This window comes from Plectropomus leopardus, chromosome 13 (assembly GCF_008729295.1).
Source record: "Plectropomus leopardus isolate mb chromosome 13, YSFRI_Pleo_2.0, whole genome shotgun sequence".
NCBI lineage: Eukaryota > Metazoa > Chordata > Actinopteri > Perciformes > Serranidae > Plectropomus > Plectropomus leopardus.
This window is the reverse complement of record NC_056475.1, coordinates 18,024,365-18,051,922: the sequence shown is the minus strand read 5'-3', so window position 1 is coordinate 18,051,922 and position 27,558 is coordinate 18,024,365. Positions and strand designations below refer to the sequence as shown.

General features: G+C 39.8%; 1 protein-coding gene across 2 annotated transcripts; it reads right to left on the bottom strand.

Annotated features, from left to right (window-relative positions):
* ssh2b (slingshot protein phosphatase 2b) lies at positions 1 to 26,469 on the bottom strand. 2 transcript variants are annotated; one of them, XM_042498724.1, is made up of 15 exons: positions 26,244 to 26,469; positions 20,756 to 20,799; positions 9,460 to 9,572; positions 9,284 to 9,348; positions 9,073 to 9,194; positions 8,925 to 8,990; positions 8,711 to 8,776; positions 8,169 to 8,363; positions 7,482 to 7,575; positions 7,107 to 7,235; positions 6,664 to 6,710; positions 6,326 to 6,472; positions 5,957 to 6,157; positions 3,544 to 4,594; positions 1 to 3,058 (listed from the first exon to the last, which is right to left on the bottom strand). In XM_042498724.1, the coding sequence occupies exons 1-15, from the start codon at positions 26,304 to 26,306 to the stop codon at positions 1,760 to 1,762; spliced, it is 3,702 nt and encodes a 1,233-aa protein (XP_042354658.1). In that variant the 5' UTR covers positions 26,307 to 26,469; the 3' UTR covers positions 1 to 1,759. The 2 variants fall into 2 exon arrangements, with proteins under 2 accessions (XP_042354658.1, XP_042354657.1); XM_042498723.1 differs by lacking the exons at positions 20,756 to 20,799; positions 26,244 to 26,469 and adding an exon at positions 12,544 to 12,892.
* Positions 26,470 to 27,558: the final 1,089 nt, after the last annotated feature.

Below are 27,558 nucleotides of genomic sequence, written 5' to 3'. Positions count from 1 at the left end.
TAATTTCCATTGTTTAATGGTCACAGTTGAAGCACATGATATAAAAGAATATTTACACTGATAGTTTAAAATAAAACAAAAAAAATCAGTTTTTGACAATACACACACATACCCAGCAGCTGCTACTACCTAAGCATGCTCCCCCAAAGTAGCAACCATACATAAAAAGAAAAAAGCCACATTAAAAACAAAAAGGGAGTAAAGTGCATGTATGACAGACCTCCCTGTACAGACATTTCTGATAGACTGCAGAGAAGCTTCACTTGCCAGTCACAGGCACACTCCTAAAATGTGTACAAAACAGATAAGGAATAATTAAAAAAAGAAAAGTACACACCCACGTAGTAAAGTTGTGCTACACAGTCGCACTCTCAGACACAAACCAGATATAAAAACATGTCGAGTTCCTAAAATGTCAACACTCACAATATAGACATTTACATCCCAAAGAGAACAAAGCAGAAAACTCACAAATACAAACTCTGCCTTCAGCTCCCAATCCCCTAACCTACCTTTTCTCCCACACAGTAATACATACATAACATGTCTAGTTTGAGCGGCATCAGAACGGTGAGAGGACACGAGAGAAGTTTACTTCAGTTCATCGAGTAAGTTGAAATTGTTTCAGACTGAGACATTCCAGAGCCTGATGTTTGTGCAGGTCAGATTTGGTTCAGACTTACTGAGGTATCTTGTAGTTAAAACAAACAAACAAACAAAACAAATAGCATGCCTCTTCTCTTTGCATTTTTTTTAAATAAGCTGCTGCAGAATTATGCAGCCATTTTCAGTTGTTGTTCCTTTCACCAGCTCTGCATACACCTCTCTTTGGGGGGAAACATTAATCTGTTGTGTGTGTGTGTGTGTGTGGTCCGACCTGAGCTCTTTGCGTTTAGATGCACTGCTGTTATATAACATTTAAAATCAGTCTCCAGACAGCAGAATTGACTTCGCTAGGTATTATTTGTCAGAACAAAGTACTTCTGCCAATGAATCAAAGTTACATGATCATTTTGGCGCAAATCTGCAGGTTACAGAGGTCTGAGTGTTGAACATATGTTAGGCAGATTCATTTGTCTGTCAGATTGAACCAGCCATAGCATTTTCTTTGCAGCTACCCAGCACGACTAGCAAGTATGGATGAAGACATGACATCACGAGAAGAGGAAAACGGAGGCTACATTCCACCTAACATCAGGTCAGACTATTCAATGAACAAACAGCGATCAAGTAAATATCAAGTTCATGATGGAGGAACCAGCAATGATGTGAAGAGTGAATATGTGCAGGCTCAGGAATATTAATATTTGTGAAAAGGTATTCATTTGGATGATTGTTTTTGCTGCCTTTTAAGTGACTTCTTCTGAAAGTGTTACACAGCGTGTCACCCAATTTGACTCATAGTTTTAATTTCAATTCAGCGGACCCTTCATAGCCTTATCACTTTTCTTGCACTGAGAAATGTTTCTCAGATTTCACAGAGACCCTTGGCGGATCTACAGGGGATAAAATGTACAGTTTTAATATGTCCTTTAAGGCAAGAGGCATTGGTTTGTTTTGCTGAATAAATCCAACATTATGCACTTGATTTCCATTATTCACAGGTGTGCATGAACCCCCCCTCTCCCCCTCTCTGTTTCTTTTTCTCTCTCTCTCTTGCGCACACACACACACACACACACACACACACACACACAAACACACACACACACACACACACACACACACACACATCACAGACGCACTCACACAGTGAGGGTTACATGGTGTGGTACAGGGTACTAGTAGTTCTTTTCTTAAGCCGCCTCAGGGGGTGAGTCCTTCCATATTGCTGCCTTGTTGCCGCAGGTGTCAGCACAGGCATGTGCAGAGAATTTTGGTCCGAGTTCGGGAATTCTCTCCTCTGCAGACTAGCTTGTGGAGGGACTCCTGGTGAGGTTTCTCCAGCTTCAGAGAGCTTCTCCGCACCTGTTCCGAGGACTTCTAGCTGCTTGCCAGCTGAGGAGGGAGAACGGTGGACCCGCTGCTTCTTGGACTCCTCACTAGCTGTGTGGATCGGAGGTTCTGTGGAGGACGGGGCTGCGGAGGAGCGGCTGAACTCCCACTCACTCAGGTCATTGGCGAGTAGCTCCAGACAGCCGAGTTTGGCCAGAGAGGCTGAGCGCTTCATCAGGGATGGAGGTGTCAGTCCTGCCTGGCGAATCCTCGCTTCCACCTCTCTGACCCTCTTCTGGACGCTGCTGCCTCGCTTCTGAGTGGTTCCAGCACCAAAGTCAAACACCTGGTCCACACACCTGGCCTTACAGGCTCCGTCCATGCTCACCTGCTGCAGGAAGGCACCCAGTTCGCACAAAGTCTCCCATGTCTCCCTCATGATAACATCACTGTGATGTTCCTCTGTGAAGCAGTCCCAGTCTGTGCCTGACTCCAACTCTGTCACGCCCTCCAAACACAGGAAGTTGACAGAGGCAAAGGGAGAATGGGCAGAGCGGTGGAATGGAGAAGAGGTAGAGAACAGTCTAGTGTCAGCAGGCTGGAGTTTGTGTTCTTTTGTGCTTCCATCATTAATCCCTCGTGTCTCCATCTCAACTACATTACCACTTTTAAGTGGTCGAAACTTCCTGTCATCCTCCTGCTCTTCCTGCACACTGCTAACTTCTGACACCTGCAAGCCAACTGACCCATCCTGTGGATTGGACATTGTCGCAGCATGGACACTAGCTGGACGCCGCTGAGCACAGGAGGGGTTGCCGAAGAGGGACGGTGGAGATGAGGAGGGTGACGGAGTCTCGTGCTCCTGTTTCAATCTTTGTTCAAGCTGTCGTGTGACGCGCCGCACGGACCCCCTTGTCCAATCGCTGTAAAGACGACCAGGAGCGGCCTCTTCCTCTTCTTCTTTGTTTTTCACTTCCTCTTTAACACTCTCAGCTTCCTTGTGTGATGAAACGTCTCCATCTATTTCCTGCCTTGACTTCCTCACTTCCTGGTCCTGGGAGCCCTGAGGCTCTGTGTGCACTGCAGGCTTCAGTCCTGTGACCTGCACAGGGATGATCATTTCCTACAAAGACCAGATCAAATATGATTAAGTTTAAATGCCAGATAAAAGATGAAATATATCCATAGATGTATTAAAAGGAAATGCAAGTAAACCATATTCTTATTTGACAGATACTCTGCATAAAGCATTCCACCTGTTGCCACTAGGTGGCACTTTTGATTCAAGAAAACAAGAGCTAAAGAAACCAAATTGAGACCAAGTTTAACAGCTTAGTTCAATAAACTATACACCAAAAGTCGTAAAATTTATATTTTATCCTAAATTATTTGGGCAATCTACATTACATTGTGCATCTTAAAAAAAAGGATCAAAAGATCTGCACACTTATCTGCAAACACCAAGACCATTGTCAGAGCCTGACAAGAGCCTATGAGATGCTCTCAAGAAAGTCTATATGGCTCAAAAATTAGACAATAATTTCATGTTTGCAATGAAAAAAAGTGTGCAGTAGCTCTGGAACATTTTGCTACAGGCAGCAGTCTTACCTTTCTTTTTTCCTCCTCCTTCTCCTCACTAGTGGAGACCTCCTGAGGCAGCTGTTGTTCCTTGCCGCAACTCTTTAGCTGGGGTGACTGCTGCACTGCAGCACACTGAGTTTTACCATCTTGACTCATTCCCTTAAACTTTTCTCTGGCACTGAAAAAGTTAATGTGATCTGCGCTGTGGCCGAACAACAACTCGTTGTCTTGTGGAATGGCACTGGGGTAGCTGATAAAATCACTAGTGGAGGGAGGATGTGCTGCTAAACTGTCCAAACACATCCGTTGGTCAGAGTCTGTTTTTTTGACAGGCACTTGTGCGGACAGACTCTGTGGTCCAGCCTGTTGTGTGCTTGGTGTTTGTGTGGTCATGGGCTCAGGCACTGACACGAACATCGGTGTGATCACAGGCAGAGAGCAGGACAGCACCTGCGGTTTAATAACCTCATCCATGCAGACTGGAGCTGGGGATGGAGCAGGGGAGACGGGGTGGTGGTGAACGGATGGAGGCGGGTGAGGCTGGCCCACTACAACAGACTGTGCAACAGTCACCATGTCTGTCTTTTGAGGACTGGGCACTACAGTGGCGGCCCTTGGCTGGGAGAGAGGAGGTGATGAGGGCTTCTCCTCAGAGTCACATAAGCCATTGGAGAGCTGAGAAGATAGCAGAGACACAGAGCCAGCTGTGGACTGGGGACAAGGGGGGTCCAACTGGATGGTTTGGACTACAGCAGAATTAGAAGGAGCCTTGAGCCTTCGAGCTTCAGCATCTCCTGATAGAGCCGCCACCCCCTCAGAGAGAGAAGAGCTGAGTTGATTGGAATGGATGCCAGTATCAGGCTGGCTCATGGAGTGTGTTGTTTTGCAAGTGCTGACCGAAGTTCCCAGTGAATCAAGAAGTTCCTTCACAGAGGGACCAGGCATGCTATTGGCCTGGTTATGGGGGTCGGAGCGACCCAGGCTGTGCGGCTGGGCGTAAGATTTAGATAGTGGCTCATGATGCTCAGACAGATCGCTGTCAGAGTGAGAACGCCATAGTTTGTTGTGCCTCTGCTTGCTGTGGGAGAGGTTGGAAGAGACAAAAACAAAAAAACAACTTTATATTGTCCTCTTATGTTCTTATGTTACTCCTTTATAACTTCATAATGGTATTGTGCTAAATGTATTGTGTCATAGATAAATATGATACTGACATGGAATGCATTTTAAAGCTGCACTAATCAATAATTTCTTAATTTAAAAATTGATCAGATGACAAGGTGACTATGTATAATATTAAAGGGCTCAATTTTTTGTTTTGGTTTTCCAGTCTGCTTTCATCAACTTTTTTTACAGCTGCAGCCAGCAGCTGTTTTTAGTGAAAAGCCAGGTGCACACGATCTGTCCAGTGTCCAATGGCAAGCGGACAAAGTTAAGCCACTTGCTGGTTGACACAGTGGAGCATTTGAAAGCTGAAGAGGCCTATTTCTCCAGTTAGCGGAGAACAGACCAGAGTTAAAGGAGAATAATACACACATTTATATTTGTAAGGTGTCCAGAGACGTAACTCCAAATTAATGCTATAGTTACTATGTTTCTGCTTACTATGTGTAAATCAGCAGCTGTTTGCTAACATGTCACTAAAAAAACTTGGTGACAACGTGTCAGTGTTTTTTTCACAGCTTGTTCTGCCAACCTTTATAGGCAAAAAACATGAGCAGCTTTATATGTTAGAAATGCATCATACATCACACTCAGGCTCGGTTTGGCATATTTACCTCAATGTTGTGAGATAAAGCTGGTTCCCTATGGGCAACATCATGAACTTAACCATGACTACAACTAAATAGTGGGCAAATTCAAAAACCTTTTTCTACCTTTGAGAAGTACAAATTGCACATAAAAATACTGCATTAAGTTATAGAGCACATCTTTAAAGGTATACTATGCAGGAACTGTCAGACACCATTTGTGAACAATATAGCTAGCCAATGTGAAAACCTCAGCCACCCTCAGCTTTGTCTCACTATATTTGTCTTTGATAAGTGTAACTTGCGACTGGCTGGTCTGCCTGGTTGCAACTTTTTTTTTTTAAAGTTGCTACCTTACCTGCACACTGTGCCCAATAGGGTCCTGATCATAGTAAAATAAGAAAATATAAGCAGAGGGCAGTCTCTGCAGACAGTTACAATGCCACACACTTCATATTGGTTCTAAGTGATAACTGAGAGGGATGACTTAGGTATGAGTCCACACATTGATTTTGAGAGGAATCTTGCATAGTATACTTAAAAGCTATTTAGAGTAGTTTAGCTGTGTGCACCTTTCCGTTTCATCCTGATCGGTGGCTTAATTTCATTAGCCTTAGCAAATCATGCAGTCCATGCATTGTTGATGCCATGCTCCTCATTAAATATACTTGTGTGTGTTGATGTGGTACCTGGCCAGCAGTATGCCTTGGTACTCTTCCAGCTGTTTCATAAAAGAGGGGTTAGGTTTGGTCACAGCTCGACGCTCCTTGACGTAATCAAATGCTTTTTTCAGATCCCAGCCGTACTCCTTCATGGCATACGCTATCACTGTGGCTGCTGAGCGACTTATGCCCATTTTACAGTGCACCAGGCACTTAGATCCAGCTTTCCTGGAGTAGATAAGAAGAACCAAGCAGATATATTAGTTTTGTATGGCAGCTTTTCAAAGGAGCTAATTTCCTTAAAAATAACAACAACTTGACAAAAAACAGTCACTGCTCTAACAAGATGAGCTGATGAGAGTAAAAATGGAGAATAAGCAGTCATCTGAAACTCACTTGGCTCTTGATATAAACTTGTAAGTGTCATTCCAATAAGCAAGCAGGTCAGTGGCCTCCTCATCGTAAACACGGATGTTGTGGTACTCAAACACACCGGGGAAGAAGTTATCAATCTCCCTTGTTACATTCAAGATGTACTGAACCCTGAGTGAGAATGAGACATGAATCATGACAGGAAAGATTAGAAGACGATGAGGAAGATATGCAGGTTTTTTACACTGACTGAATATTTTTAACACAAAACATTTGATTTTTAGAGTCTTATCATATGTTTGTTTTCTTTTAACTCCAGTACAGCTTGTACTATGTTTTGTTGTTTTTGTCCCCCTCCTTACCCGCTCGTCTGCAACTCCTCCAGATTGGATGCATTCCACTCGGATCCCTGTAGGAAACAAAAGCAATCCTCAGACTAGTTCAGAGCCCTCAACTGAGCTTTTCATAATGCTCAAATCCTGTTGCAAGGCATGCCCGACATCCAATGTCCACTCCAAACCAAACAAGAACAAAGTACCTTAAAAGTTAGAGAACCTTAGAATTACACAAGACTATCCCATATTTTGCCAGGATGCCCAGACATGGATTAAGCCTAACGCACAACCAATGTTCATACATTTACCTAAAAAAAACTAAGACACTTTCTATTCTTTATGTTTCTTATCAATTAGTGTGTGATCTAGTCGCTCTGGCAGTTCCTCATCTAATGCATTTCAGTGTAATGAGACCAACACTTTTTTAAAATGTAGCAGTGGTACTCCGGAGGTGTTTCAAGTCAACCTACCAAGAAGACGTGATCAAAGATCTCTGTAGGACTGTCCATCTGGCCCAGAATGACAATCATCTCATTGTCGATGAACTCCTTGAATTCTCGCAGGTTGCAAGTCATGTGCATTTCCAGCTCTGTTCGGATCTACAGAACACATCAAGCCAGGGAACAGAAAACCACATCAATTCAGTCTTAAAACAGCAAATCTCATCCTGAAATGCATTACATTTTACAGTTGAGTACTGGTGACTAAACAGGACACTCAAATGTCATTTTTTCTAAACAATTGCTTTTTGGGAGAGGCCCATTTTGTTGCAATAACTCTGCAAAACTGCAAAAATATGAGCGATGGATGCATCTGTTTAGTGAACATATGAAGCACGGACTCACCTCTTTGCAGGTGACATTCTCAAGGTCTTTCTGCATCATGATCTCCCTCAAACTGCTTTTGATCTGACGCTCTGTCAGCTCTCTTTCTGTAGGTCTGCAGAAACATCATGACATTGAAATATATGAACAAAGTGCAGGTCCATTTAATGCTTTAAACATCTGACCAAACTCCTTTATGGTGCTATGTGTATTATACACAAATACAGAACAGTTGCGATTTTAATTTTGACAGTTAATCTTTCAATATTTTTATGTTAATGTCATACAAACATAATTATGACCATATTATCCAGAACAGTGGTTCTCATACTTTTTCTGTCATACATCCCTGCAGAAGCGAAAAAAGGTTTATGCCCTCTCACTTCAGAATTTTTTTCTATCAATCATTAACAATAATTGGAGAGGCAACTAAAATAAGGATCCATGTTGAATTTAAGAGAAATAAAGGTAAGTATGATAGCATTAGCAAACTTTGTTTATTTTACTTATATAAATCCTATTCATTCAACTTTATTTCACTCCATATTTTCCCCTGATCATCCACATCCCACCTGCAGTTGCTCTATGTCCCCCAGTAGAGCCTGTTCACATTTTGTAGAACCACTGACAGAGAAAAATCATGTTGAAAAATGGAGGGAGAAAATGAAAAATAAAAACAAAAAGATTCCATATGATCCGGATACTTACGCATCAGAGAAGAGAACGGGCGAATCGGCACGGTGTGACTGCACATCCTGCATGGCGTTCCACTCGTTGATGCGTGCCTGGTCGGAGTAGACTCTGCTTTGATAGTAGCTGACCCAGGTGAGGAACAAGCTGCCTGGGAAGTAGTTGTGACAACGAGCCACCTCGCATGCTTTATGGAGTGACTGAAGGGCCGACCTGCGAGTGAGTAATTGTAAGTGAAAAATGAGAGTGAGAGACAGGAGGTGAAGGGAAGAGAGTTTGTAGATCAAGACAAACTTTCAAACTAATGACATGGACATGCTTTAGCTACCAACACTTGTAAAAAGTGAAAGGGCAGATATGGATAGCCGTTTGTTTGTGCTGTTGCTGTTTCTTATTGCTGTTGCTTTATTTATGGTGCCCTGCTGTCTTTGCTCTGTGACTTTTATCATCTTATATGTTTCTAAACATCTTGTCAAAGAACTACAGTTAAAAAAAATAGCCAGCTGGCTAACATTGGAACAGTTACAGGAGAGATGTGTGATTAATGCAGTGTGACTTACCACATGGCCTGCACAGAAACAGGCTTGAATACATGGATTCTGTTATCAGTTGACACACTGAAACCCCTGGGAGCAAGAAGAGAGAGATGCACAGAGGACAGAGATGAAATAAAAATTAAAAAAAAGACACTCGGCCATTTTAGCACCCTGATATTAAGTGCGTGTTAGCTCTGTACTTAAAACATGTTTTGAGTATTTTATTATATTTTCTTACCCATCCCCGTCCAGGTGTATCAACGTGTCACTCCATAAGGGCAAAACCAGCCCCACAGAACATGAGCTGGGAAGGAATAAATAAACAACTCAATGCACAGTAACAAAACAAGCAGGCAAATATAAACTTTAGTATGTTGTTGTCTCACCTGTCCACAGGACTGAAATCCATTCCCAGTACCACGCTCTCCTCCGTGTCTTGACGACCATTGGTTGAGACCACCACCATGTAGCGGGTGATCTGAGAGTGGACACTCTCCAAACGAACCGCCTGGAGCAGGGAAAACACAGACGATGTCTTAACAGCTGATTGACAACCTTAAGGTTGAATTTTGTGTTTGCGTTACTGTGTGTACACACCAGTTTGATGTTGTCCTCCGGTCTGAGGAGAGTGAACATGGTTTGTAGATGCTGCTGGATGTCTCCTGGTAAGATGAGGATAATAAAAATGCATGTTATATCACTGTCAAGAAATATAGTTCTGCATAAATGACAGCAGAGAGTCACCTGTTTTTAAGGTAGACCTTTTACCTCACCTGCATGTTTGCTGCGCAGCTGTGAGAAGCGAGAGGCAGTTGACGAAGAGGAGCCATTTCCTCGAGGTAAGAAGAGAGCAGCTCCTTTAACTGTCAGGAAACTTTCACTGATGCTAGACAGAAGGAGAGGAAAAAATAAAGTGAGTGAGAACCACCATGAATAGTAATAAGATTCATCCTGGAAAGTGACTTTTTAACTAAACTTTCCCTAACAAAAACACTACAATTGACTAAAACTGTTTTTTAAGTTAAAGAAAAAGAGATTCTTTTCTTTTCTTTTTTTTACAAACATAAAGTTTTTGTAGAGCTGAAACAGTTATTGGATTAACTGATTAGCTCATTGTCAGAAAGATAATCAGCATTTTTTTAAATTTGTTTCAATAGTTTCTCAAGTAAAAGTGGCAGAGTCTCAGCTTTTTAAATTCTCAATCTTTCATGAAAGTAAACTCTATGTATTTTTGGCTGGGAGCATCGGTTGGACTAAATAAGCAAAATAAAGACACTTGTGATGGGAACTTTTGACCACTTCCTGTTGTCCTCTTACTGCTACAGTGACTGACAACAAAGCTGACACTGCTGTTGGTGTTGTGGAGATGTCTTTTTATTCCCTGACTTAATAAAGCAGAAGCTTTCGCTCTCTATCGTGAAAACATCTGCTGAATATTGAGCATGATATATTTTGTTCAAAAGGCTGAATGTGTTTCAATAATAGTGATTTAATCTTTTGTTGTCTTTAAAAACACATAGGACATCCTGTAAAAACAATGTATACAAAACAATAATGGAGAGATTTGTGTGCCTTTATGAGCTCAATACACTTCACTGTGCAGTTTACAACAAACAGCAGCTGGTTTCAATAATGAGCTGGCTTAACTGAACCGGACATGTTCGTAAAATGACATGGACCGAGATGGACAACATATGGAGTCATAAAGAAAAAAAAAAAACTGTCCACTCATTTAACCAATTCTTCTTCATACGAACCAGCAGCTGTTATCTTTATACCCTGCAGGCATTTACAACTGAACTGCCTGTGGCTGAGACTTTAGGTCTTTATAACTGCATCTAACTGAACCACCACCTGGCATGAAATTTCCAGCTAAGCTACTTGGTGCTGCTGCTTTCTAAACAACGGAGTTATGTAATAGACTTAAGATTCTCAATGCATTCCTTTGATTCTGATGTTGCTCTAGCGTTCTTTTAAATCACGGTCGAAATCCTAGTGAGCAACTCCAATAAAGAGTTTTCTGGCCCTGGGATTAAGCTTACACCATTGTGTTTTGGAACAATGCCTTCAATGCAGATTCACGACTGACACCTGTGATCCGTGGATGTCTGTATATGTCACCACGCAACTGAAGTCTACGATAAATATAGGACAAGGCTCAGAAAGAACTATCAGAAACAGGAAGTCCCATTCTGTCACCGTCTGCTGAGAGAACGAAGGAGAAGAGGAGCAATTACAAAAAGGAAGACTAAGCGATTCATGAGTGAGGAATGGTGGCTTTGCAAGTATCCACCTACAGTTCAGAGTTAGAAAAACAGATGTTAGATATTTGTGTAAACTGCATATGTGATGTTACATTTTCTTCCAAACACAGTCTCAACCAACATCTTAAAAAAACTCCCATATTTGGAGGGATATCAAGACAAAAGTCTACCACAGTTCATCTACAGATACTACCCACTTTGTCTGGAGACAAAAGCTGGTTGAAAATCAGCGAAGTGTTCCTTTAATACAATAATACCGAAAAATGTTTTAAATATTTGAACTAGCGAGGGTAGCAACGTCTGTCAACACAGACTCTACTAGACAGATGTCTTATACAAGCAAACTTTGTCTTGACTTGGTTAATCAGACACACAAATAGCCAAAAAATGCCAGTGTGAATCCCAGTGTTTGTTCCCTGAAGGCACTCGGCTGGCAGAATAATCACATCCTATGACTATTGAACAATCTGCTGCAGGTACACAGTGTCTTTCCTGTTGTACCCCCTCGAGATGCATTTTAGTCACATAAAAAATGAAAAGGCAAAGGAAAAGGTGGGTGTAGGAGAGTGCATGTGAGCAGATGAGTATGGCATCTGGAGCAAAGGGAAGGAAAGCTCTTCCTGCAGCCTCTGACTCTGCTGCTGCTGTGCTGTCATATCCTTCCCTTTAATCATCATGGGAAAACCACATGCCTTTGTCATGGCAGATAACTCTAACCAAATACTGGAAAGCAGGGCAACTAAGAATATGACCTGTACAAAAATGTCCAACCACTCAAAACTAGAGCAGTCTTCATTAGGCATCTCAAAAGTAAAGGAATGTAACTAAGTATATTTACTCAAGTACTACACTAATATGAATTTGAGGTACTTGTACTTTACTCGAGTATTTTGTTTTTGTGCTACTTTATACTTTAACTCCACTACATTCGAGAGCGAAATATTTAAAATAAGATGATTCGTTATAAATGAAATTACTAAACACTTTATACAAGTACAGATGCAATGTTAAGTTGATTATTCAATCAGTCCATTCACAGGAAATTATTTCCCAACTATTATGATATAGATTTAAGTCTTTTTCTTTTTTATTATGATTATTATTTTTGAATTTTGAGAGATGTTTTTTCTTTTTCTTTAAAATTTTCAAATTTGTTTTAGGGTGTTTTTTCTTCTTCTTTTTGATAATTTGGAATTCTGGGGGTATTTTCGTCTATTTTTTTTTTTTTTTTATTTAGTTTTGTGTGTTTTATATTTTTAAATAAAAAATTTAAATTTATTTTTAATGTGTTGGGTTTTTTGTTGTTTTTTTTTTTTTTTTTTTTTTAAAGATTTTTTGGGTACTTTTACTTTTAATACTTGAAGTACCTTTTCCTAAATATACTTACTTACTTAAGTACCATTTTCAGTACATGACTTATACTTGTAACAGAGTATTTTCACAGTGAGATATTAGTTCTTTTACTCAAGTAAATGATCTGAATACTTCCACCTCTGCATCATACTAATACAATAGCCTTAAGATGCTACAGCGATTATTAGTTAAATATTTGTAGACAGAAAACCTGGGGCTTTGAGCACAGTGTGAACTTACAGCTGATAAATGTCCCCCTGAGAGATCACGGAGTTCTCGGTGAAATAAGGTCTCATCTGAACCCCGCAGCAGGCGCAGAAGCAGCCGGCTGAGGAGCTCCGTGGCGCGGTAACAACACCGGGAGGCATCGCTGCTCTGATGACCGGAGCAGGGCGCACAGATGCGGGCTGTAATTACCAACAGTGGCTGTAGTGGTGGCTGGCTGGCTGGCTGGCTGGTTGTGAAAACGCAGAAGCTCCGCTGAAGTCTCACTTTGATGTTTTGCTTTTAATGGACATCCCAGACTAAATTAATTATCCGTCAAACACGATATTAAGCACGACTTTTACAAGGCGCGGTGATATCACATTCAGAAAACGGCAAAGGCATGTTTAGAAATGCTGATGAAGCCGAGCAGGTGACTTTTCACATCTGCTCAGTAACACAGCTTCATTTATCTGCAGCAGGCTGCGGTAAAAGCTGCTGCGTGAGGGGAGGAGACACATATGGTCCAATCACTGAAAACAGCCGTCTGTCGAAAGCTGTATGAGGGTTATTAGTGCCACAGTGGACAGTGGATGCCTCCTCATAATACTGATTGTGAATAAGGTTTAGGAGGTGTCCTTTGAAATTGTTCACGAGTTATACCCTGCCTATCACTAAATGCACAAACATAAAAAAGGCTCCTTTGTGCCATTGTACTCACACCAAGATATTATGGGGGGACATTTGCAGATTCATCATGGACCACATCTATAAACATTTTACATAATTCTGGGGAAATGTGGTGTTTGGATCCCTCTATTACCCAAAATAAAAAGACAAAACATTTTTGTTTATTAATTTGGTAATAATTTCAGCAAAGTACTTCATACATAAATATAAAGTTTAGCAATTAAAAAAATGTATATTGTTGCCTTTCTGAAGGATATTGAACATTATATGAAACTACTCACTGAATCAACTAACAAAGAGGCTATCAAAATGCTTGATATGTCTTGTTTTTAAATATTTGTATGTAATGTATTACCCCCCTGGCTTTTTGCTATTGTTTTATTTGTACACATTAAACTGTATACTTTTTGTTACACTCCATTGTGTAAATAAAACATTTTAAATGTATCAAGATGTGAGTTTGCAATAGCTCTAAGATGTAACGAAAAAACCTTTTCCATCATGAAACCCAATGGTTCCTGATGTACATTGGAGGTAAATTTGGCTGCATACCATGCAACAGGATGTGACTGCTGAAAACGCTGCTGCTCATGCTCACGGCATTTGTATAGTGAACATATTTTAAAATGACAGGTCAAAGACCTATGGTACATTACTATGGAACTACACTGAATTTAGGTTTGGGCCAGCCGGTTATGAGGCACTAGCCCTTTTTACACAGGGATTGTCCTATAGGGCCTCTACAAAGTCCCTACTTCTGCCTTTGCATTTTTACACAGAGCCAAACGACTGCGCAATCCTCCAGTGTGATTTTTTAGATAGCATGCCAACATTGTGGAATCAAATGAGGGGTGACATGTACCATATGTCATCCTCTAGTGTGACATATAATAACATATGCCTCAGCAGCGGTTTATAAACAATAACAGTGGCATAACATGGCAATAGCATTTTCTTGATTGTCTGATTTTTAAGTTTGTTTTTTTTTTTTGTTTTGTTTTCATTATCTGGAAGATCACAGCCATCCCATCAGACTTATATAGGCTTGACACGGTCAACACAAAGAAAAAGAGTGCATCAGCAGTCACACCAGTCTCAAAAGGGGAAAAAGTTGTCATAAACTGGGTTACGGGATGGATACGGGGGAATTATGAGCCACGGAAAAAAAACAAGAGAGGGCAATGAAAAGTGGGAGTTTCCCAAGATGGGTTGGCAAGTACGTGTCCGCTATTGCCTAAAATGTTGTCTCATTTGTGACCCCTTACATAGGAGATAACGGCATCTGATGTTACAAAAAAACAAAAGCGTAGTTTTCTCTTTCTACACTAAGAATGAAGCTTCTTAAAATCTTCACAGAGTTTAACCAAAGGTCTGCTTTCAGCGACATGAATCACATTTTGAGCATGGACCATGAGGCGAATAAAAAGCTACATTTTCCAATATACCCATGTGCTTTTTCACTAGGCCATAATATATCTATCTGTCAGAGGAGGGTTTTCTGGTTGTGGGCTAGTGTCATTTTTGTCAGTAACATCCAAACCTACTGACTATTTTCTCTCTCCTCATGCAACAACAGCATCAGAAACCTGGTAACTTAACGTCCACACAGCCTTTCCCCTGATTAAGCATTAATTACTCCTCATACACACAGCGACAGCGTGGAGCACACTGATCACACTTGTGTTGTCTGTGAGGAAGTTGTGTAACCACGTCTAAGTCTGTAGCCTTTAGAGAAAAAAACCACCAGAGTCACAGACACCTGACACCTATTGCTCTGCTGCTTCCAGCACTAGCACCACAACAACAACAACAACAACGGAAAAAAGATTGAGAAATCAAAAAGGAGACATTGGGGGACACATGAACTGAGGAGAAACTTGACCTTAGACTTGGTTATGCTGCTTGTTGATGCCTTGTGGTTTCAATTTAGAGGATAGATTACAAACTCGGGGAAAATGTGTTGCCACTGCACCTGACTGCAAACTCATAACACAGGATAAACAACAACTGCAGTGGTGTTTTTCTGTTGGGTACGTCTTTGGCCTGTGCAATATGTATGGGCTGTGTGTGCTTTAATGTTTTTATACACTTAAGCGCTGTCCTTGATCCTCCTTAATCAAGCAGCTTGGTTGTGAGATTCAGAAGAAAGATAAAGTGGGTCAATTATCTCCATGATGTTACGGACATGACCTCCTCTCAGTGGTTTAACATACATACATAGAACATACATTAGATGGTGTAACGATAAGCATTAAAGGAGACAGACATAAATAGCAGAGGGTCAAGAGTTTAGAATGAACAAGATGAATATTAAGCAAACAAAAGGTACACTAATGAGACTTAAATACGCATCAGGAGGCCTTTGTCACTGACTTATGACAACCACTTAATCTGATACTTACTTGGGGTTATACTTCAGCACTAAATCGACGCCGTACGTGCACTTCCCTAGAAATGTCACTACATGTCGTGGCGACACAAACCTCACATTTATTTAAACAGAAAAACGTGCATTTTTGTTAAAACAAAGCTTTTATTTACTTATATTTTACAGATAAAAAAACAATAAATTGTGATGACAATAAAGCCCCCACAAAATAGCATTTAAAGTGTTTAAAGTGTGAGATTTATCCTGGCTTTATAGGAGTTGAGAGAAAGTCTGCTAGCCGCTAGATTCATTTGTGCAACGGGAAATGCCATAGGCTTATGCTTATAATGTTAGCATGTTGTAAATGTGGGAAAAACATGTCTAGTGCATGACAACTGTTTTGTCTGTGAACCTTATGAGTTCTTTCTGAGATGAATTTTGTACTTTTGTTTAATATTGTCACTATTAAGCCACATTTTATGTTTTTAGTCAATCAAACTGTACTGCACTTCTCATAGTTGCATATAAATCCCACTGCCAACTTGCATTTTGAAGGTGTTATCGTAGCACGACATAGACACCCCATCGCACAAGTATAAATGCTCACAACAGCTTAGGCCACTTGCATTGATTCTGCATAGAGCCTTCAAACAAGTTTAAATCAGCTTTCACCCAATCAAAACCTCAGCTTCCTGGTCAACTCTGACTGTGTCCAGCAAAGCCTTCATTTTCTTGTCCTATCCTTTTTTTTCTTTTCTGACTTTCTTATCACATTGAACCAGAAAAATCACACCCACCTCCCCATCCTCTTTCTTAAAAGTGTCTCATCAACAATGAAATATAAGTTACATCAGTTAAAAAGGCATTTTAAGTCTAGTTAGGAACAGCCATGTGTCATAATCCTGTACTCCAATCCTCTTTATAGACTCCCAGCAACTCACATGCTTATTGTTTGTGGTGTTGGACCCATCTCTCAAGTTCCATCTTCTCACTGTTCTCTCATTTGACTGCTGAAATTCACACCGTCCAATGACAAGCAGTGAAGGCCGCGATGTGGTTGTTACGTGCAGAGAGACACAAGACACTCCTCTGTTGCTCATGTCTCCACGTATACAAACACACAGGCAGTCACCTTAGAGATTACAATGTCACATATATAACACAAAATACCCACTGCTTTTACGAAGCATAGAAACACCTTCAGTACACACACACACACACACACACACACACACACACACACACAAAATTGATTAACATCTATCCTGAGCAGTTGAGTCTTGTATTTGTTATGCACAGACAGGAAGTCAATCTGATTATTTATAGTCTAATCAATCTGCCAGACAACCTAAATCAGATTACAACAAAGCCACTTAAAATGATTTATTGGGGCGTCTTGGAGGCATGCATACTTAACAGTGAGCAAAATGGAAATTAGTAGAAAAAATTATTATATTAAAATATTGTCCTTCCCATTTAGACAAATACATACTGAGCGCATTTTTTTTCATCTGTCAAGAGAATAATGTAGATTATAAAACACCAGAAATAAGTGCTACAATTAATTCCTCTTTCTCCCTCTGATTCCTCCCCTGCAGGTGCTCCAGTGACGTTGCTTCTGTAGCTGACGTCACTTCTCTGCTGATGTCACTGACTTTAATCAGCAGCACTGCAGTGGGCCCCCACTCATGCAGACAGACACACTGCATCACTAAAGCCTTATTACAGTCTGAATGAATGTCACTACCTGTGTCAGAGATGAGCTCTGCAGCAGCTGCTGTCTGCTACTGCACGACAGGCACAGACGTCAGTAGTTGGGAACATTAATTCAGTATTTCAGTATGCAGGCTCGCCTTCAGTGAATCATTTTTGCCTCTTTGCCAACAAACCTGAGAGCATCGGTATGTGAATACACCATCGCTTTAGCTTAGACATTACAAGTGAAAAATACATTACAAGTTTAATCCCATGTCCCTGTGTTGGTTGTTCATTTATCTCTTGCTATATGCTGAAAATACGTCAAAAATCTTTTTGAGTCCATTTTCATTTAACAAAATCCCTCTTTCCTCTTCCCCAAAAAACATTAAGATATCCAGTCAATGTGACTTGGGGTGACTAGCTAATCCCACCCATAGTACAAAACTGCAGTTGACCATTAGAGTAGTTGGCAAAGCAATATGATAGTAGGAGGTGTGTGTCCATGTTAACAGTTCTACTGTCCTCATTATCATTCTCTGCCTAATGCCGGTGAAGGAGGTGTGGTGGAAGGTGAATAGTTTAAATCTCAGTCAGCATCTCTGTGTCTTTCCACAGCTCTACGCATCACCAGAAAATACAGACTCTGTATACATGTGTACAGATAGTTTTGAAACCTCTACATTTAAGCGTACACACAAACAGAGTTTTAAGTCACCATAAGAGATTTTTTAAAATGCTTTCCAAGATGCAGATTTAAAAAAAAAAAAAAAATGTGGACATGTAAAACACCATCTCCTCCTCAATCTGAGCTGGGTGAATGAAAATGTTAGTAAGCTACAAGGTAATGTATTGAAATTAGGGCTGCTAATTTTAGTGTATGTGACATTCATTCAGTTTGCAAAATTAGATCAATTTAACTTGCTTTATACCTGTTCACTTTGTCAATAAATAGAAAAATATTGGTTTGTGATACTGGCAGAAATAAGTTTCTTGGCCTATTCCGATATTTCATTTCAAAGCAAAAATCTGCCGATACTGATGAAGTGCCGATGTTATCGTGCATCCCTACTTGAAATACATTTTCACACTACAGAGGTGGTGAGCTGCCACTGCCCAGAGCAGTAAGACTGACAAACAGCACATAAACAGCAGGTTCAAACAACAGTAAATGAACCAATCTCTATGTCTAACAACACCCCCCATTCAGAACAAACAAATTACATTATCTCCTGGCCCCTGCAGTATATATACTGTGTTGTATATATACAATATATACAGCTCCTCACCTATAAAACCAATTCAAAAAAGGCTATTCTGAAGTCCAAACAAAAATGGTGTTATATATTCCATAGAGGATCCAGCTTTCCAGTGACACATTTGGCCAACTGTGGCTGAATGAAAGGGGAGCATAACAGACAATGGTCATTTTATCTTAGGACTTCAAAACAAGACGTTGAAAATAAAAGTAGTTTACAAAATACTATAAAAATGACCTACCTCTTTCTCTCTCACACTCACACACACACACACACACACACACAAACACACACACACTAACTCAGTCCCGCTATGTGAATATAGATTTCACTCCCAGCTGCACAAATACAGAAAGCCCTCTCAGTCAGATGGCACAGAGCTCCAATGACCAGACAGACACAGAGGCGCTCTGACTTTGGGAGGGGCTACCAATCTGCTCCTGGATCAGCAGTGCAGCTCCCCTGACCCACATACAGAGACCAGACACACAGGGAGCCTACTGCCCTCTAATGGATAGCTGGCGAACCACAATTAATTATCTTATACATGAGAGGATGTCAGGATTTCATCTGTTATTAAAGGGCCAAATAAAACAAAGATGGAAGTCAGGGTTCACTGGTATCATGTGTATCTAGTACAAATAAACACAGTAGGCAGTAGAAGGAAATTGCTGATCTCTGGTGGACTGAAACCAGTTGTAAATGTGGCTGAGTGAAACAGGATAAACCAGATTCCAACTCCAATCCAATGCCAGAGGCAACATGGGACAGCACAGGGTTGTGAGACCACAATAGCACCACAATAACACCGCAGCTCTTTGTATCAGTAAGGAAGGAAATCCTCCAGCAGGGTCAGACACATTTAATGATTAATCGTAAGTGCTTCTTCAGGTAAATTCCATTTTCTCCCCCGTTCGACTAGGTCAGGCAATGTCAGGGTCAAGGGTATGGGGTGACGAAAAAACAAGCTAAGGGTGTAATGGTACAAGGAAGTCACAATTTGAGAGTCATGGTTTGGTGTAAGTTCTATACTGACGAAAAAATTTTAAAAAACAAATGTTTCTTTTCCTTAATTTTGATTGGACAGAGTTGCCAGTGTCAAAGAAATAAAAAAAAAAAAAAAGAGATCCTCATGTTGGAGACTAAGGTAGCATTTTGCCCAACTTCAATTTGGTTGCATAGTTTCAGTAAAAAAAAATAACGGACATTTCAAACACTTTTGTATTAAACTGTCCAAACAGTCAACAAAAAAAAGGCAACAGGTCAAAACTGTCTTTTACATCGATGCCGTGAAACAGAAAATACAAACTAATAACTGAAAAAAATGTGCATTAGAAGTCTTACAATTACTTCCACTTTGGCTAAACGGCAATCTAAATACCAACTGTTTTAGATTTTTTTCATTTATCGTCACAGTGATCGCCACATCTGGGTGATGGTGTCAAATCTGTGTTAGCATTTTGGATGTGTTTCCATTTATAGACCTTATACAATGGTGGAGCAATGCCAACACACTGTCCTTGTCTTTAAAACAACTCTTTTTCTGCTGCTGTTGTAGCTGACTGGCAAATCACAGGTGGGTCTTTGAGCTCTGGTGTTTCACTGGCTCCACATTATGTGCATCAATCTAAATATCAAATATTCTGCATGCAGCTGCATTCACCAAACCGTGACCCCTGTAACATGATGGTCCTGCACAAAAACAGGAACTATTATAGCCCTATAACACACCCTCTTTCAGACACTTGAGCGTGTCTTTAACTGCTTGGCCTAGCGCTACATTTCAAGTACACTGTCAGTTTCATCTAAGCTCCTGGTTTATAACGTCAAAATCCCATTGCACATAATATTTGTGGAAAAAGTTGCTTTGGAACAAAATTCAACAGACAAATTGCAACGAAATATACAGACATTGAAACAAGATGTATAAAACTGATTAACATTATTTAAATATAATGCAGATTTTTGTTGTTTTTGTTAATAGCAGTATTGTGTTTCTGCGTATATATGAAAGTGTGTCATACATTCATATGTGAATAACTGTGACCAGTAATAAGCAGATATGTGTTCCGACAAAAATAATAATTAAGCAAGTGTAATAAATACACATAAAAATAAATCAACAAACAAATAGGTGAGAGACAATTTTTTGCACCAAAGTCACAGATGGAAAAGATGATGAAGCTTTGTCTGAGACAGAGCAGGTGATGCTGCACTGTATCTGTCAATATCTTACCTCCTCGGCTGAGAGCGACGGTCATCCTCCCCACTACCCGACTCCTACAGAAATAAAATAAGAAAATTACATATATTGCAATATATTGCAATTTATTAGTTTTTTTCAACTGCAAATTCAGCTATGCGCCTAGAGGAAATCTTTGTCAACACTTTTTTGTCCTCTAATAAGATATAGTTTTCAGTCTGTTCTTCTCAGTTCAGTCATTTTCATTGCACCAAATTGTATATAGTGGACTGAAAATTGATAGTAATTGATATTATTGTTCTAGTAGACTACCAAAAGTTAAGTTTGCAATTGCAATATTAATGATTTATATAATAACTTCGCCATATACTTTATTATATAAAGTGCGTGTATCACACAATATGCCAAGCAAAAAAGTTGCGATACTATGCTGCATCGATTTTTCCCCCACCCCATTAAACACAGTACAATATTGAACTGCTAATAATGGAGCTTGGGGATAAAGACACAACGTAACTCGTATCAAAGTATCAAACTCAACATATTATTTTTTTGGATGTTTATGCGATACTCTGTTTACATGACAATATTATTATGTTAAAAGTTCATATACAAGCTCTTATCAGCAATGTAAAAACATTCCACTTAAAAACATACTTTTACTCTGGCAGGAAATACTTGATATTGTAAACAGTTTTTAAAAAAAGGATGTAAAAGAAGTATTTATGATATTTATATAGAATGAAAATTGCAATAATTGCAATCTTGAGTATAATTTTAGTCTTGCAGAGATCCATCAGATTTTTATGGTGCTCTGTAAAAGAATGAGACTTGTTTTATAAAAGTCGTGTATCAATGAAATCACGATTTAGCAAAGCCCACTTTCAGATCAGAGAGATCATAAACAAAACTTAAAAATGGTTTTGCAACATTAAAATGAGCTTCCACTTGACTCAAACATTTAGCGAGACAAAATGTAAATGAATCGTCCCACCGTTCTATGTTGGGTAAAACGAAAAGCAGCTTCTGTAATTCCATCATCACAAGCACACACACATATACATGCACACACATATTAGATGTGCAAGTAGCATCTAACAGTATTCACTGCTGTCTGAGCAGAGGGTGGTGATGCCGAGTTCAGTTTCAACTCAATTTGCACACTCTCCAGGAAAATGACCTCAGTGTGTTTTTAAGGTGTGGCCGGTCAGAGAATAACACATTCACACACAAAAACAAGCGAGGAAACGAGAAGCGAGAATAAGTGACAAATCCAAATCACATTGTGGAATATGAAGCTTTGCTAAATGAGAGAGCTAAGGATTAGTGGCAGATTAACACTTCGCACTTATCTTGCAGGGCCTGGCTGGCACTTATCTCGTTTACAGTGTATGTAGGCTTTAGCCTTAACAACATTACAAAACCATTAACAGCTTCATAAAGGAAATAAAAGGATTACAGACTGATGAGCACAAACAAAAAGATGACCTTCTGCAGGGCTGCCTAAATGTGTTTGCTCTGACAGAAGCTTTGATGAAAAATAAAATCACAGAATTATTATTATTATCATTATTTATGAATGCACAGCAATGTTTGATGTAGCCAATGCAAATTGCATGCAACATATCGATATATATTTGATTAATGGCTACGTTTTGGCATAGTTATTGTTGTAAAGTAGACAAGGTTCTGGATACCAGAACTTACTGCAGGTTCTTGTGACACCTGCAGAACGTCTCTCTGCCACATTATACAAAGCAGGTTTTTAATGTGGGCAGCTCCACTGTACAACACCTATTTAAAACAGATCTTGAGGATTGTTAAACAGCTCAGGTAAATTATGTGATGCTGGAACCAATGTGTCCTAAAAGGGTTTCTTAATTGTATTTGTGAAGCAACACTGAGAACAAGTAAGAGCATATTTCTGATTTTTTTATTGATTAGTTGCGCTGTATATTGCGTAATAGTGGAGTTATTATTTCAGGTAGCTAGACTGAATCAAGTTTCGGCTGTTGTGAATTTTGCATGTATGAAAATGTGAAAGGATTTTTCCTAAGCTTATGGAAATGTGCAGGCTGGGCAGGGATCTGCAGGGCTAGAGACAAGTCTGTGCTGCACTGAGAGTCACAAGCTTCAGCATTTAGAGTCATCGGGTTAAAACTAGCGAGGTTTCTCCCCTAAAGGCAAAATGTGTTGTACAGTGTGTGTGTGTGTGTGTGTGTGTGTGTGTGTGTGTGTGTTTTCCCTGCAAACACCCATATTACGAAGCAAACACACACCAGTGAGGCTTGACAAATAAGACCCAAGGTTCAAGTAAATATGGTGGAGAAAATAAGACTACTAGCAGGCATCTCATGAGAATTTACACACTCACACACACACACATCACATGACAGCAAGACACAGGAAACCAGACATGTCTGTGCAATGCGTTATCACTGTATGCGTGTACGGGTTGCAACTTGAAAGCATGTTTCCAAATGCATCCGTCACCACCCCTGACTGTCTCACCTTGCTAAATTACACATCTGCATATCTTCTTCCACTTTTACAACTCACGTTCCTGTCGTGATAAAAGACTCCTGAGCTCGGTGGTTCCTCATCACATCTCTAACATATGCGATCAGTCAAAGGAAACTATAGTTTGAGTTGCTTTGACATGGCACTCTGACACTGATTGCTCAATGTTGTTGATCTATAAATTCTTACACATACTGTATATACATTTGGGTTGCTCTGGATGGAAGAGCAAATTATCTATAATGTGTGTGCTTACACAGCAAGACAGTTATCATTAGGTCTACTCACAGAACCTGTTTTACTCTGAAAACACAAAAGGTGTGAAGGACAGGGTCCCTATCAAGGCCACGGTACTCAGAGATATGTTGTGTCTGACATTCCTGGTAAAAAAAAATAAAAAATAACTTTGTGATGGGGGGAAAAAGGGGGGAATGGGAATGAACACATTTTTGACCACAAATTTAATCTTCTCCTAGGCCGATCTCGCAAGGAAACAGATAAAAAAAAAAAGTGCTCTGTTCTGATTTTACTCTAGGGCTGGGCAACATGCCAGTACATCCTGTGAAGTGAGATAAAGTTGTCAACGCATAAAAGATTATGCTAGTAATCACTTATACCATGATAGTTATTTCTTGGGTGTTTGAGGCCATTGCAGGCAAAGCTGCAAATCAATGTGCAAGACTACTTCATGACAACACTGAATTTTTCAACTTGATTTATCTGGCTATTTTCTCTTTAAATACAATATATGACAATATATCCATAACACTTAAAACTATACATAAACATACACAATAGAGATGAGCAAGTACTCCATTATTTATATTTGTATTTGTTCAGCTGACTGAATTATCTGTATCTGTATCTTTTCTGAGTGGAGGGGGTTAAAACAGGAAATGAGTGGGCCTGAAGTTGTTTTTTAAAACTGGAGTTGATATGGGTTGATCAGAAGTTGCTCTTTTTGTTGTTTATCAGAAAACTATTTACACAGCAACTCAGAATTGAACTTTAGATCATTTTTGATCACAACAGTAAGAGACTGAACACAGATACCTACATGAGGATTTTCCTTAACCACGAGTACAGATATTTACACTTTCTTCCCGGATGATACTCCTACTCGTCAAAAGTATGCCAACATTATATATATTGGATATAACTTTCTTCGAAGTATTCTGCTCAACCCAGGGATGGCATCATCAAGGAGCCAATAGGATTTTTCCATTAAATGTTGGATTATTGCAGAAAATAAGGTCTGTGGCAAATATACATTGTTAGATACTTACACGTTTTGTTCAGCAAGACAATCTTGACAATTTAACATCACTTTATGGATTTTTGAAGCCTTAATGCAATCGCCAGTAAAAAGCTAATGCTAGGCTGTAAATTAACTACACTACAGTCCCATGACTTAAAGTCACCTCCATAACTGGGCTGTAAGGCTATGTTCAGCGCAGCTCGTGATGACGTTCTGTATACTCATTTTGCCACCTTATAACAACCATCTCAGATCATACTCAGGAAGTGTGTGAAGTTGCGTGAAACACACAGAGAACACCTTTTGAATGGGAGACAGAGTGCGTATGCTTGTATGTTACTTCCTGATTGTCTGGTGGGGTTCCCTGCTTCTGTACAAACAAGACAAGCAGAGAGAATAGCAACACGAAAACCACCTGCTCCTCTGCTTTGCATGGGCAAACTCCTGCCTTAACTACACACACACACACACACACACGAAGAGAGAGGCAGACAGGTAGAGAAACAAGCAGACAAGGACTGAGAGATAGTCTGGGCAAGAGACAGACAAATGGAGACACAAAGAGAAAGACACACGTCCACAACTGTGTTTACATACCAAGACGGCACACAACAATAATGCAAGAGTAAATGCCTGCATTCATATGCGTCACAGGTCGTTTATTATAAGCGGAAGTGCCTGACATTTTCTAGATAGATACTGTAGCTTAACTACTACTCTGTGACTAAAGAACATTTTTCTGTCAGAAGTATAATTTGCTGCCATACTGACAAACAGCAAACACTTTTCCCCAAGTCATGGAGGAAGTATTCAGATCCTTCACTTAAGTACAAGTAATAATACCACTGTGACTATACTCTGCTAAAAGTAAAGTGCTTTAAAATGTTACTTAAAGTAAGTATAACCCTGTAGATGTACTATTATTTATTAAAAGTAAAAGTACCGAATGCAGACAAATCTTAAAAATAAAATAAAACCTCACACCCAAAAACTATAAATTATTAAAAAACTAATTAGAAAAGTCATCCCAAAACTTAATTATTAAAAAAGAAACAAGACAAAAATAGACAAAAATAATCCCCAAACCTCAAAATTATTATAAAAAAAAGAAAAGAAAAAAGACTTGTATGTTTGTCAAAATAGTTGGCAATTACTTTTCTGTTGGTCAACTGAACTTTTAAGATTTTTCTGCATTTGGTACTTTTACCTTTAATACTTTAAGCACTTTTTCCTGAATATACTTCTTGACTTTTACTTAAGTAAAGTTTCAGTGCAGGACTTTAACTTGTAACAGAGCACTTTTACATTGTGGTATTATTTTACTAAAGTAAAGGATCTGAATACTTGTTCCACCGCTGACTGCCAGTTGGACCTTTGAACTGGCGGAAATGTGCTTACAGGAACCATGTCAACAGTGGAGTACAATATAAACAGACGGGGAAGCTGTCCTTCGCACTCAAATTAACGATGCTAATGGCAATGCATTTAAAAACGGAAGTAATAAAAACATTTTGGAGCAGGTTAAGTTTAGAGGGAGCGATAACGACACTGATAACAGAAAATGATGAGCTGCTATATTTCACGCATGCGCAGGAGTACAAAGGCAAGGCACTTTATGACAGTCAGCAGCCGACAAAAACACAGCGGAAATGAAGCCTGAATTTGCCCTCGACAGCAGAGAGATTTGAGTTTCGTGGTGGTGGCAGCGGTAGTTGAAGGAGATTCAATAAAGGCGGCTCTTACCGACACGCAGGGGCTGGAGCTGGTGCTGGGGGTCGGTGAACGCTGCACGGTAACCAGCGCCATTCAGCGACCGGGAAGCGGACACCTGAGATGAAGCGACAGCGGCGAGACGAGCATAATTGATTTGAGGGGGAGAAACCCCAGCTGAACCCGGGTTGTGGGTCTCCTCTCGTTTTTCCTTGCTCTTTCTCTCTGACCGTGGACTATTTGACTACTCCCCGGCTGTTTCCTCTGTCAGCGCCGCCTGCGCATGCGCAACTACCCTTAGCTTGTCAATCCCGATTAACCGTGTGTGTGCTGGACGTAAACAAAGCAGCTGTGAGAAGTGTATCGCACTCAAACAATGAGCGTGCTGCACTGATTTAGTGGTAAATCATATAAAAAATTTAATTAAATTAAAACTGACCAAAAATTGACCTCCATCATCAGGCAAACACTAGGGTGAACCTAAGGGTCATAACAAAGCTACCTTTCAGAAAACACTACAACATATCCAAAGACACTTTATTTCCCCAAAACACAGCATTTTCCAAAATACTTAAGTTTGTCACAGACTGACAGTACATCAAATCAGCTTCAAGGAATCATTGTCCACTAGTAGCCCTACTCATCTCTTCGAGCTTGAGTCTCACCAAATTTTGTCCTCTTTTCCTCTAGATCAAGATAACTTACTCACTAAGAAAAATTATACATAATGTCTATGATATATGACAACCTTTAATTAACTACATGGAGAATGTCTCATCCCATATGACTGAATAATGGCCTCCCTTTTTTCACGACACTAGTATTATAATAGACCATGTCATTATGGTTAATGCTATCCTGTCTCTCATCCTTTATTTCCCCTTTTATTGTATTGTATTTAACTTTATTAGTTACATTTTTATGTGAATCATTACATGTAAATTTATTGGCAATTTGTGACTGTGTTGTTTGTGAATTTTGGAAAATATATATGTTCCAACATGAATAAGGTTTTCTTTTGGGAAATGTTGAAGTGTTTTGGGCCTTAAAGATGTTCTCTAGAAATGTATTGAATTTCCATAAAGTTGGGGAACTTGCAAGAGCACAAATCTTTAGAAGAAAAAGTCAAAATCAAGCAGGGGCTGAAATATCCTGACTTTTAGTCCCTAATGGTGAGATTCAAAAAGCACTGAATCCTACATTACCCATGATGCATTTGACATCTCTAGACCCTCCATACCTAGTAATCTCAGGCCCCCATGAGCGCAGGACTTTAAAGCCAATTATCTCGCAAGCTAAACAGTGGAATTACAACTTTAGAGCCCGCCATGTGATGCCATTGGGCCTA